The sequence below is a fragment of the Athene cunicularia genome (assembly GCF_003259725.1).
Source record: "Athene cunicularia isolate RWA chromosome 3 unlocalized genomic scaffold, athCun1 chr3_part1, whole genome shotgun sequence".
NCBI classification, from domain to species: domain Eukaryota; kingdom Metazoa; phylum Chordata; class Aves; order Strigiformes; family Strigidae; genus Athene; species Athene cunicularia.
In genome coordinates this window covers 33,101,702-33,115,425 of record NW_020799097.1, presented here as the reverse complement: position 1 = coordinate 33,115,425, position 13,724 = coordinate 33,101,702, and the positions used below count along the sequence as shown (strand labels likewise).

The following is a 13,724-nucleotide window of genomic DNA, read 5'->3' as shown; positions in this document are numbered from 1 at the left end:
GGGGGGGGGGGGGAAATAATGGTCTTAAGCCATATACAAATTGAAGAGGAGCCCTTAGAGAGGTGAGGTATTTAACAACCCTCCTCTGCGTTCATCCATTCACTCTCACTCACTGGAGAAACATAAATGTTATCAAATCCAACAGGTACTCTCTGGAGACAATCGATACAGCTCTAAGCTGGTGTCAGGCAAACAAGTGATGGGAGAACAAGGGTAAGATGAGTGCTGGGGGGAGATACCCACCTAAACAACAAAGGGATAAGAAGTTTAAGCCTTGAAGAGTGGCTCACTGCCATGGCAACGTATCTCCTCCTCCTCCTTTATATTTTGGATTGTTTTAGTGAATATTTGAATGGCATAACAGAAATCTAGCAAAGAAACCCAGATGTATAACAGAGCTGAAGGGTTATATAGAGAGCACAGCAATGACTTCTGGTGCAGCTGTAATTTAATTGTTTCAAGCTCTCCAACAAAAGAAATGTGATGGATTTGTCTGCTCTATCTTTTCATGCACGTGGTGAATTAAAAATGCCTGAGGGTTGGGGGTTTTTTGTATTTTAACATAAATGGTTTAAGAATGTTGGTCTTTTCTATCAACAGGCTTGGGAATCAAGTGACCTGTTGGCAGCACTAGTGCAAAGCAACTGAGAGCTGAGTCCAGGCACCAAACTACACTAAACTTTGCTTCACAGTTTGCAGGAGCAATGACCAGGGAAAGGGTGAGAGGAGGAAATCAGCATTTCTTACATTTTCTAGGAGAGCAGATACTGTACTGCAGCTGTCTCCCAACTCTTAGGGCCTTTTTCCTACCGAGTAAAAAGAAGCAAAAAAGGTCAACAAGCCACTGTTAAGCTTCATGTGAGAATTTTTTGATACTCCCTATTCATATCAATTACAGCCTTTATGTGCCTTTTGACACTAGGTACAGAGAAACTCAAAGATTATTTGTGCCATCAACTTACTTTAACTGCTAGAGAGTCACACAATCAGAAAGGAAAATGGTGCATCATATCTTTTTGACAAGTCCTGCTGCCACCAGACAATCTGTTTCCAATACTGAAGTAATGAATTTGGGCCAAATCCTTCAGCCCTTCAGGAAGAAATCTACTGCCATCTGTGAGGCTTTAAGGAGTTGTTCATTCTTCTTTTTGGAACTTTTAGTCAAAAAGACAAGAGTAAAGCACTTGTGCCTCAGATTTTTTCTTGGGTCTCCCTCTTCTGTCCCCCCAGAGGAAAAGAGGCACCATTTCCTTTCCTTCCTTCTTTCCTTCCTCCCTCCCCTTCTGTGCTCCCCAAGCCTGCCTTGCCCTCCATGGGCAACTCTATTTCTGACTCCTTGGTTGGTTTACCCATCACAGAGCACCAGACTTCTTTATCATCCTAGCCAATGTTTTATGAGGGCTGATGCAAGATCCCTCTTCCACAGCATGTTTTTTTGAGTTTAAAATTAAATATACCCTTTACACCTCATTAAAGTTAAGCTCACACTGAATGAACACGTCAGTGTCTCCAAAGGGAAAAGCATGGGCAAGCTATACGTACAAACTGCTCCATTAGAAAACAGGTGACTCATGCCCAGCAGCTCTGTAGCATCAGCTGCTAACAGACATCCAGTCCTTCTAACCTGTAGTATGAGAGGGACATCTGGAGACTTGTTCTAAATCCAGACTCTTCTTGATCTGGTTCAGGGACAGCTGCACCTTCAGGCCTTCACAATCATAGCAGTTTTCCACATGATTTTGGAGCACTGCTTTTTTGTTGCAATTGTCATTATTTTCTTTTGGGTTGCCTGTTCATTCCTGAACACTCCAGAGTTGCTCACACAGCCTCAGATACTGTCACTGGAAGGAAGACAGCTTTCTAAAACTGGAGGGTGAAGTTCTTGGACACTCTCTTGGTTCCTTCTGCTGCAGCTTTAACAAAGAGCAGCTCAGGGATAATACTGCTCCTGGCTTCTAACAGACTTTGCTTAGTAACTAAATATTAGAAGAAATTTCCCTCCTGGCCATTTCTCACCCTCTGCATTACTGCAAGTAATAACTGGGTTTTTTTGTTCCTATGTGGTACTGTAGTACTGCCATGTTTGCACCATGTGTGGACACCATTTCTGCCGTATGCAAATATCAAAACCAATCTCTGAGTACACACTGTAACATTTAATCGAAGTTCTTTTTTACAGTATTTGCTAGATTTGCAAATATTTTGGGTTAAATTGCATGACAGGTTTTCTTAATCTAGAATTTACTGACTCCTGTATGAGATTGTTCTAAATGGGATTATTTCATCTTCTATAATTAGTGCTGTAGCATGTACATGGGCAGCTTTCTTGTGTGGAGACCTGCTTTCAGACCAGCCAGCAGGGACTAGAAACGAAGTGGTGGTACTGGAAATGCAGAGGTGATAGTGCTCTCATACTTTCCAAAGTGTAGGAGGCTGAGACAGGAGTCATCTTCTATATGAAGGACTCTTTGTACAGGGCACAGTATAAACTGAAGAAGACAGCTGTGTCCTCCTTAGGTGTGTGGCTCAGGAATTTTTATTTGACTGTAGTTGAAATGTAGTGACAAGGTTTAGTATGGAAGATGCTGCTTCCTGATACTTGCTGGTGTAAAAAGACTTTGGGAGCCAGGACAAGAAGATGGGATCATCTCATGGCATTTCAGTCTCTGAAGACCACACAAATGCTTTTTCCTCATTTATGTTTTGCTCTTTCCAGATCCATGCAATGTCTCTGAAATGGGGAATTACACCTACACCCATTTTATTCATCACAAAATCCAGGTGTAGAGATTGATACCTATGTTCTGGGAGTCACCTGGAAGCATAAATCCCATTGATATAAACGAGAAGGAAAGGTGAAAAAACACTAAAGCTTCATCTAAACGAATCGTTGCAGACATAGTGAAAATCCACACAGATGGCGATCTCACACAGCCTTTCACTATGGTCCCAGTGCTTTACCAAGTGGGCCAATATTGTTTTGCAACTGCATTTTAGCAGAGCTCTGAAATTGTAGATATATTAAAGGTGATCTGAATGAATAATCCTGAGTTGTCTGAGGAGCATTATAGTAATGAACTTCTGCTCATCACCTTCTGAAGGTAACTTTTTCAGAGGCCACCTGTGAGATTCTGTGAAACTCTTAAGTGACTTGCTTCTATCAGCCAGCATCTGAAACCTCCAAAAGTCTTGGCTTTCAAGCATGCCTTTCTTCTACTAGCTGAGAAATATACAGCTGTGTATTTGCCTTACCTGAATTTCTGTACTGGTACACTGTAATCTACAGATTCTGTTGACTTTTTACCCTTTCTCTTAGTTACTACTAGCACTGAGCATTTGACACTTTGACTCAACAAGGCAGAACATCTGTTTTATGTCCTGATATGCAACTAAGGCTTCAAGTCATACCGACTGGAAAGTACCTAAACAAGGGGCATTTCACCAGGCTGTCCATTCAGGAGCTTAATTTTCATCATCAGCTCGATTCTAGAAGGAGTGAAGGCAGCTTCCCCTCCCATCTCTGGTAGGGCAAATTTGGATCACAAAACTTGGAAGAACATTTGATATAAGTGACATGCCTGCCACACACAACCTCTTTCATAACCATGGTATTTAATTACGAGCATACATGTTAATCCATGCAGACACTGAGAAAATACATATATGATCCCTGCATTTTCTTTTTCTCTTGGAAAAAAATGGCAGGGCTTGGAGTGAGGTATTAACTGAAACTCTTGTTACTCTTGATAGTAGAATAACAAGAGTTACTCCATAGTTAGTGGAGTTCTTAATCACTCAAGATGGCCCGAATACTCATTACCTGAGTTGAGAAACCACATCCTTCAATAATAATCTGCTTTCTTGCACACTGATTTCTTCTATGTCTGCAGAATTACAGTAGGGTAACACAGGGTGAGCATTTGGGATTGAAACAAAGAGCCAAATTGCTGTCCGACATGACTTTCTTCACTTCAGGCAAGAGAAGAGTATGAGGCCCATAATCCTTTTTCCTAGAGTTAAATGGGCTGTGGAATATACAGTAGTGACTACACAGGAGCAGCAAACAGCTGACTTCATAAAGGACAAGTCACAGGCTCTAAGTAAGTCACTGAAATTTTCTTGTATGTATAGCATATCCATCTGGAGTGGACTCGAATTTTGGGACTGTCATTTGTTAGTGAAAGCAGGCAATGAAAGTGCATATATTGTTTCTCTAGGAATTACGAAGGAAGGAGATTGTGAAGCTTTGGTTTGTCCTGCCCACTCACAGTAGTTCTGTGTTTCTCAACACAGAAGTCAAGGCCAAAAGCTTTTTCTCTGCCCACAAGGAGGGACACTAAATTTGCATTTCAATACAAAATTTAGAATAGTTACTTATCACAAGGAAAATAAATGTCTGATTATATGACAGGAATTACATGTTTAGTATCTTTATTCTTTTCTTGTGTATGGCGTATAAGGCAGTACTGCATTCTCAAGGGAAAACCATGAGGGAGCTAAAGCTGATTTATCTGTGAATTATAATCCCAACACTCAGCAATGAGTTTTTAAAAGGCAACAGTCCCTGGGAAAGGTGACCAGCACACAACTTACCTGTCTTAGCACAGTCTACTACTTAATTCCTGAAATCTTTGCATATGTGATCCCTGTTCATTGGAAACACCATAAATGAAATAGCTCAGGGTGTTCTTTTGCTGCCATATTTTCTGTCCTCTAAGGGAAGATCAGAAATGCTGAACTTTATTTCCCAGGATCAGAAAGGAAAAGATATTCTAGTATTGAACACAATATTCAAAGCCATGAGATTTATGAAATTGAGGGCTTTTTGCAACAGTATGATAAATTCTGTATTTAAACAGATCACTCCCACCACACAGAAGCAGAAATATAACATGCCTTTTGTTCAGAGATTTACCATGTTTAATTATTCATTTTTTTCAGTAGCTTAACCATGTATTCAGTTAAATAAATTAATAAACAAAAGTGGTCAAAGTGAGGCAATATTGTCTTTATGTTATTTTTAAATTGTGATCAGGTATCTGTGGGACATGGAAAACTGAAAATCAAACAAAGTACATAATCTTTGCTTCTCTAATAAAATTTATCGCCAAATTCTGCTCTCAGGTAAATTTCTATAAAGCACTGTCCATAATGGCATTACAATAGAAGGGCGTATTTCTTGGTTTAAAAAGTGCAAAAGACCAGGAGTTGCTCTCATGTCTTAGAGGCTGAGCCCACACCAGATGGAGAGCTGGTGTCTGGCTTTAACACATACTGCCCTGCTGACCTAGTGCAGCATCACTCAACTCCAATACACTGATTTGATTTCACTAGATGGTAATTTGGCTAATTTTTTTTTTTTTTTTAACTTAAATTTGCCTGCTTCAATGAATGAGAGCACAATTTGGCTCCTTTCTCAGTGAAAAGGAAGCCAACCAAACATGACTTTCACCAGGCCTCAGTTTTTGGCCCCAGATTTCAACATACACTATTACAGCGATCAAAAGAACCACAGAAATTACTTATCATTTTACTGTTCCTTAACACATTTCACACAGTCCTGCAGCGAGCAGAATCACAGATGAACCTCAGAACATACAGACAGCACAACTACTACACTGGACATGAAAAGGAAATTTTATTAAACGTGTTTACATAACATGAGTTGGAAGTTCATTTAAAAGCACAGGGGAGTGTTAAGACAAGTGGTCAAAATAGAAAGATACTATCGAATTATAACTAGTTGGTTTTTGGCCACTAAGACAGAACAGGATCTAGTAGTAGTGCACCAATGCTTGAGTTCTTCCTGCTCAGCAGGTCGAGCAGTAACCAATCTGCGCCCTATGGAAAGATGGGCAGAATAATTCCCACGTGTTGAGTAATAATAAATAGTTCACTTGGTGCAGGCAGTATGTCTATGAATTAAAACCTAGTTGTGTACACAGTTTCTACATGTGTTACAGCCCCACAGTAGGAATCTACACCAAAATAGTTATTAGAAGGAATTTGGTCCGTACTACATCACGTTTTCCATAGGGTAAAAAATAAAGTCCATCTATAGACATTTAGCACCAGACTCACAGACCTAGCCTGGCTAAAACCTGCAAAATGTCTATAAGAAAAATGGATGGCTTAGATTTCTTGGTTACTTCAGTATAGTAATTACGAGCAAACTGTACAAGTACATGCAACATACAAGCTGGCCTATGTGGAACTAACATACATTATTAAATAACCTTTTTCATCTCTTTTTACAAAACGTGCATGCAGCTTTGAACAGTTCCAAGTCATGCTGCTCTATTTGTGTGATCACAAAATTGAATGGCCTGTAAAAGGAGGGGAAACATATCAATGCACCTGCAGGAATCTGCAGTTGTTTGCACATTTACAGAATATCACAAGGGATTTCAAGGCCAAGAAGAACTCAAATGAATAAAAAGCAAATTGAAATTTGACTTTTTTTTTTTTTCTCCAAAAAGTAAGATATCTTGCGTTAAAAAATCAAGCCTTGTGCTTGCATCAATCTCAAAGAAATGTAAATTAAAATTTGATAAAAACATTAGTAAGTGCAGAATATTTCAACTGGAATTTCCAGTGAAACACTGAACAACTCATACCATGCTCTATCCAGGGCAGACAGGTGCGTCTGAAGCGACACACATCAGAGAAGCCTGGGTACAGCTGAAAGTGTCATATGCTCAATCCATTCCTGGTCAACATTTTGGGAAGTCAAATATACATTTATACACAGAAACGTAAATATTTCCTCTCAATTTCTAGGGAGGAAAATTGCATTACCAGTAACATATTCAATGTCAAAATAAGACTAAAGCTGCTTTATACCAGTCCCCAGCAGTAGTTGCAGAATTCTTCAAAATTCTTCCATGCAAAACATCATAAACATAAAAGTTATTATATATAATGCAAACATATCTGCTTTTTACAAAGAAAAAGTGGCACTGTGATGTTTATTTATTTTTAAGAATATAACTTAGATTGGTCATTTGTTCTGGGTTCCCACATGAGACTTGGAAGTACCAGAACTGAGAAACTATTTGAACTTGCTGGAATTGTAGCTGTGGCTGTTGAACACTTTAACGATGCTTACAGAGATATGCTTCAGCCCTTTTTTGTTTGGTTTAGAAAAAGAAAGGAAGGGTCTCTGTTAGCGTTGTGAGGACTTCTACAAAACTAGCAGAATCACATGGCAAAAAACTAGTGGAAGTGACAAGTACAGAAAAACTGCTGAAACACCAGGAAGGTAACACTGCTTGAGGGCTCTGTCAAAATGTGAAAAATACAACATTGTTAACAGAGTGAGAGCTTCCAGTTTGGGTCATCTTTGACTTAGGTCGAATCTAAAGGTCCCTCTCTCATTTTGGTTGTTTTTTTGTTTTTAATCATTATAAGCATCGGTGATAGCCGCTAATAGATTGGCTGTATGTGATGTACCTTTGTTCTGTCATTTTAAGCCATCTCTCAACAAACAGACATATGTTTGGTTAACTACTACAAGCAAAAGAAGTGATTGTCTCTCTCCAACAGTGTTTTTTGATCATGTGAATATCTGGTTCCAATTGTTATCCTGGGTGATGTTTTTATTAGACAGCACCTGCTACTAAGATCTAATGCAGGGAGGCCCAGTTGAACTTTCCAGAGATGACTGGGAAGCCCTGCGTGTCAGGGGAGTCAAGGTTGGATCCACTAGTGATGAAGGTGGAAATAATTTATACCAGCCTATTACCACACTGGACAGATCTAGTTCCTCCAGAAGGATCTGGGCAACTCCCATGAAGCATTTGTGGTCCATTCGGCCATAGTCTCCCCAAACTATTACCTGGAAGAACATAAAATACAGGTTCAGCATTGTCCCCAAACCCATGCTTATATGCTCACTCCTGCTGTTACGTATAGCATGAGGAAATGTTATTAAGGGTGAATGATTGCTCCCTCTTGTGGGAAAACCTAATAGCAGGACAGGAGAGAGAGTCAACAAAAGAGAAATGTTTAATACAGCCAGACATTTTGCAGGTCTGAAACCACAACCCACAAGGACGTGTTTGCTGGTATTTATAAAATTAAATGCTTAGTGAGTTGGAATGAGTTTACTCATATTGCTTAAACTTAAGTAAACATGCAAGTGCTTCTCCAAATGATAGCCTAAAATGGGATTAAGAAGCAACTGACCTGAAGGACTTTACCCTGTGGACTTTCATCAAAAACCAGTGTCTGTTGGTACAAAGGATCAAGGGTCTTCCGTGCAATTCTTGTCTTCTTCTTAGCTATACATGCTCCATTTTCCAATAAATACACTTTGACATATGGAGCTGCAAACAGAACATCCATGAATTTTATGTTTGGACTTAAAAACTTCTATATTGTACATATGAGCTGGAAGACAAATGCCTTAAAAGGAAGCCGAGTTGAAAGAAAATGACACACGCTATCTTCACTGTATAATCTGAATACAATTATAAAATAAATTACACACCCCATAAGAAATCAATTTCATTCTTATGAACTTTGAATGTAATGATAGAAGATGTTACTAACAACAATTACGTTTCATGTCTGTCATTTTAAAAACACTTTCTTTTGCCAGGAATTAACTGTCACTGATAGCTATTCTGGAATCTCTATGTATGTTTTGGGTTCAGAGATAATTCAAAACAAAAGATTTTGATGTTTCACTGAAAGGAGTATTTAAAACTAAATCACTTTGGTAACACAGACATTAATTGCTCTTTTATCTTCAGCTCCTAATGAGGTTGTAAAGTACCATTTTTGTGAAATCTTACCTAAAACAACTGTTCCAGTTATGGTAAGCAGTGATTGTGGTAGCGATTATAAATCTCCTCTAATAAAGGTTTGTAAAACTTAAAAAAAAATTCTTACAAAATTCTACAATATTAAATCTCATTCATTATACAAATTATTGACACTGGCACTAGCATAACCTGCTGTCTTCTTGAAGCCCTGCTGCGTACAAAAGATCCTGGCACGTGGGTCTGTTAAGCTGTTTGTTCAAAGCACTTTCATCTGTTCTCCATCCCTTGTTTTGATGTGGAACAAACACAAAGGACTTCATCTATGTCAACAAAGCCCCTCTGAGATACATGGCTTGCCTAAGATATGCAGAAATACTTCTGCAAATGTTCCTTGCAGAACAGATGTTGAGTTGCTGAGATCATTCCTTGAAAGGTAGCATGCAACTGGCAGATGCAAGGTGGTAAGAAGTGGACATTGGTAGCAAGGATATGTCCACGTACACATTCCTTCTTGAAAAGCAAACCAAAAAAATGCAAATGTAGTGACAGCTAAAGAGGAGCTCAAAAAGTCTCTGATCCCCAGTTCATCAACATATTTTGTATTCTTGTTTTCTGTTCATATATTGTCTATTTTTCTTCCTTACCTGGGGTAGACTTGGAGCCAGGTTTTTGTGTGAGGCCACGGGCTCTAATAACTTCTACTTCTAACTGGCCCTTTTTATCCACCATTCCAATCTGGATGTCACCTGAGAGGCAGAAGAAAGAAGCCCACATTTTAGAGAAGCAGTACAGCCCAGGAGATAGGGTATAAGAGAGACAGAAAGACTAGTTTGATAGTAGTCTGCTGCATTTGTGTGCTAGTCACCCTTCCTCCTGATCCTTTTAATTTCTCCATCCTTAAACCAAGACTAAAAGTTAGATACTAAAGGAGCATGGTGCCCTCTGTTGGTGTACAGTTTATACCAAAGCTAAGTATTTCTGATCCATGGAGGCAGGCGAATTTACAGCAATGTTATGGTATAACCACCACACCTTTAATTTTGCACTGGTGAGTTATCTAGAGACTTCCTACCTAGAACTGTTGCCGCACTGTGCCGGTCACTGAGATGCACTGCCCTGACAGTAGTCCCACACTCAGAGAGCCTAAAACCCAAAATCATATTCAGAAATACCCTTGGCTGGAAGTTTCTGCCTCCAAGCTGAGATGCAAGAGCTGGCAGTGTAAAGGCTCCTTGTCTGATAAGGAAGGAGAACTGCTGGTAGAGGCTAACATTGAAACCTGCTTCTGTAACTACAACTGCCTCAGCATAAGACAGAGACATCAACCAGACAAAGCACACAGTCATAGCTTCAGAGAATTATGCCCTGCTCCCCAGGAGCTCAAAAGAGGTCTTTTTTCTGCAAAAGTCTCCAAGTAAAGGGGTGACAATTTTCCTGTTTTTGCCAATATTCCACACCCATTTTTGATGTGAAAAAAATGATGTAACATGTTAAAATAGAAGCTACTTTCACTACTGAATAGTCAAATTTGTTTCCCTGCCTGAGTTCTGAAAAATGACTTTTCCTACAGAAAAAGGAAACCTCTTAGTCCAAGCCCAAGCACTGTTCTGATCTAGATGACTAAAATGCAAGGGAATTCAGCTATGGGCTAATGCTCAAAGCTTTATATCTCTATGGTTTCCTATATCATGGAATCAGCTGGGTAGAAATCTAACAGGTCATTTAGAGTAAAAAAATGCACAGTATGACATGGGCCACTATATGACACCTGTGCAAATAAATGAACTATATATCCATGAAACGTGAGTATGTATGTATTTGATATGTAAACTGTGTCTAAAAAAACACAATCACAAATAGATAGTCCTGAATTATAGAATTTGGGGTCCATATTTAGAAAGACAGCATTTTGAAATTAACTGAGCACGAGATTCTCACATGCTCATCTAACAATATATTAAAGTAGTGTTTATACCTTGGTCATTGAGGTATGACAGCAGCAGGGAAGACTTTTTATCGATCAGACTTTGCTTGAATAAACAGAGATCTGTGTTGCACTAAAAATAGTTCACAGGAAAATTCCAACAAGCCTTTTTAAGAGCACATCTCCATATCGCATATCCAAAATAAAATATTCGACAGGGAACCAGAAGGGGGAGCAATAACACAAACATTTTCAAATCAATACTAGTGAAAGGATATCACATAGGTGGTCTTCCGAAAATTGTTAAAAAGCATGATTGAGTGCTTTTGGAGGAACAAAACTAGAGATTTTAGCAAATAAAGCAGTTCTAAGAAGTGAAAATAAACATATTAGTCAAGTAATCGGCAAAAAATATTTAGTCAAGAAACCAGATTAAAATAAAGAGATGGAAGAAATCTAGACCCTTATATTCATACTGATAGAGCCACTTAGACTTTTATTAGGCAAATCATCTCACAAATATATTATTATGAATTTAACAAGTTTGGTGCTTATTAATGCATGAGTAGCAATCATTTGGATTTACACAGCAACTCTTGCCTGAGGGAAAACTCAAAGCATTCTCAAGAAACTTTCTGTCTCCTTCTGCTCATGGGTTGGGAGGGGAAACTCTCTTCTGCAATTTTTCTTTCTGTTTCCATCGCCTTTTTCAGAAGTGCTCCAGTAGCCCTTCCTAAAACTGATTCTCCCAAGACAGCTGTACTGAAATACGGGCCATTTATCGCTTCCAACAGAAGTACAGTTAAAGTAGTGGATCAAGGACAACTCACTTAGCATTCTAAAGCATGTCTAACAATTGCTCATATATAAGCAAAATAAATTAAACTTTTCCAGAGATTCTTACACAGTACTGCACTGTTGCAGAAGTTATACACTCATACTCTATTCCTGACCAAGATACAGCTAATGCTACTATATAGGCAAATACAGATTGGTCTGGAACACAGAGAAGATCACAGATGGCCCCAGGCAGCTGCTGTAGAAAAGAACTTTGTGTCTTTCATAACAAACACCGTCTTTATGAGCAACTTACTGTTGGGCATTGCAAATGTGGACAGAAGTTTCACATCGGGGGTTAGATGAACTAAGCTTGGACAAGTGCAGAGTTTGGACAGAAACTGTCTGTCACGTCCAACATAATCTATGGCAAGTAAATATAAACTCCGAACAGCTGAGATTTCACAGCTGCAGTTGGAGAAACCACAATAATTTTTAGTGGGAAGCGCAATTGCTCCCTTCAAATTGCAAATGACATTAGCTGACACCTGAAATGAAGCAAATACTGTTTCTCACCCCATTTTGAATGCTACCATGCTAGGAATACCAGTGACTGCCTATAAAACATTTACAGTGAAGGAAGCCACTTTGCAAAAGTCTTTTTTTGGTGCTGTAGTCTGGCAGTGTGTGTGTTAGTTAATTGGCTTATTATTCATTTAACTGAGGAGAACATATTATTCTTACCCATGGCAGGGGTTGCTAGTGTTTGTCGGCCTACTAACTGTGCAGGTCCAAGTCCATCGAGGAAATCACTAAACTGACTGTCAGCGCCCAGCCGTACTCCAGGAAATATTAAGCTGAAGACAAAATAAAAGCTGGTTACGAACAGGATTCACTTCTATTGTGCTACAGTATTTACCTCAAAAGTACTACTGATATAAGGCAAGCAGCCCAGGATGTGCAACCACAAATTGTTCTGCAGCATCAGGAACAAGGTGTCTCCCACGGACCACAAAGAAGTGTGGTGAAATTCTGCATACGGACCCAAAGTAGTCCCTAAAACAGTTCTCACTAAGGAGTTCTCCAGGAGCAGTGAAAAGTCTGGCAGGTGAATAAATTATGAGTGACCTTGTATAAGAAAACATAAAAAGCCTCATGAAATTTAATAGCCTATCATTCTTCATTCCTGAATGCTTGATTTACCTTGTAATACTGTTTTAAATCTATACATACACCCAAGCCCCACCTGCATCTGAACAAACAGGAAAAATGGATGTACACACTAAATTAATCTGGATTGCTGCAGCTGTTTAATGAAGCAGTAAACTGGCAGGTAGTACTAGCATTGATTAGGGCTAAACCTAATGCCACTCCCCAGCCAAAATATGCTGGGAGCTACATCTCGATCTATAGTTGGTACCCACTCCTCTTTCAGAACACAAACTGAACCGTAATACATCAACAGAGAATATAGTGAAACATTCAAGGCCAGGCTGGATAGGGCTCTGAGCAACCTGATCTAGTGGAATATGCCCCTGCTTGTTCCAGGGGGCTTGAACTAGATGACCTTTAAAGGTCCCTTCTAACTCAAACCACTCTGATTTTATGATATGTGCTTTTTCAAGCTGCTTTCTTGTATTCCAGAATCTCCACTTTTGAATAGATATACAGTCTCCAAACATTTAAAAAAAAAAAAAAAAAAAAAAAAAAAGCTTTGATTTCCTCATCAGTTACGAGAAACAGAACAGACTGAACCAAGTCTAGATAGCATTTTACCAAGCAGGCCATCCACTACTCTGTATCAGCTTCTCTCTCAAAGGAAATCTCCTATTAGACTGGAAAAAATAGTACCAAAACTTCATAATAAAAACATGTAGTGTGAAAATCTTTGATTTCCACATCTCAGGCTTATGTGCTCCAGTCATTCAATTCACACTGAAAACTCTTTGTAAATCCCAGTTATTTAGATAGAAAAAGCCCATTCCTCTTTTCAAGACTAACTGCTCTTACTGTGCCGCATAAACATACAGACTGCCTGTAACTAAAACTGGCCAGAAAATATCAGCACAGTGCTTTTCATTAGCAAACTCTGATTTAAGAAAAGGTAAGCTTTTTACAGAACTTTAGTTTTAAGAAGTCTTTTTTTTAAGGTTTCTTTAGATGGAGGAGGAAAACAACCTCTAGGTCTCCAGTTCAACCATCAGCCCACCAGTTAGAGCATTCACCTAACCTTGAGATACAGCTCCAAGCCCACC

At 39.1% G+C, this 13,724-nt stretch overlaps 1 protein-coding gene across 50 annotated transcripts in view; it reads right to left on the bottom strand.

Annotated features, from left to right (window-relative positions):
• Positions 1–5,382: 5,382 nt before the first annotated feature.
• The window catches only part of RIMS1 (regulating synaptic membrane exocytosis 1), a 218,997-nt gene continuing 210,655 nt past the window's right edge, over positions 5,383–13,724 (bottom strand). For all 50 annotated transcript variants that reach the window (XM_026846012.1, XM_026846039.1, XM_026846020.1 and 47 more), the window contains 4 exons: positions 12,214–12,326; positions 9,413–9,514; positions 8,188–8,327; positions 5,383–7,837 (listed from right to left, as the gene is read on the bottom strand). In XM_026846012.1, coding sequence (XP_026701813.1) covers positions 7,619–7,837; positions 8,188–8,327; positions 9,413–9,514; positions 12,214–12,326 — 574 coding nt within the window. In that variant the 3' untranslated portion in view covers positions 5,383–7,618. The remainder of the gene's footprint in view (positions 7,838–8,187; positions 8,328–9,412; positions 9,515–12,213; positions 12,327–13,724) is intronic.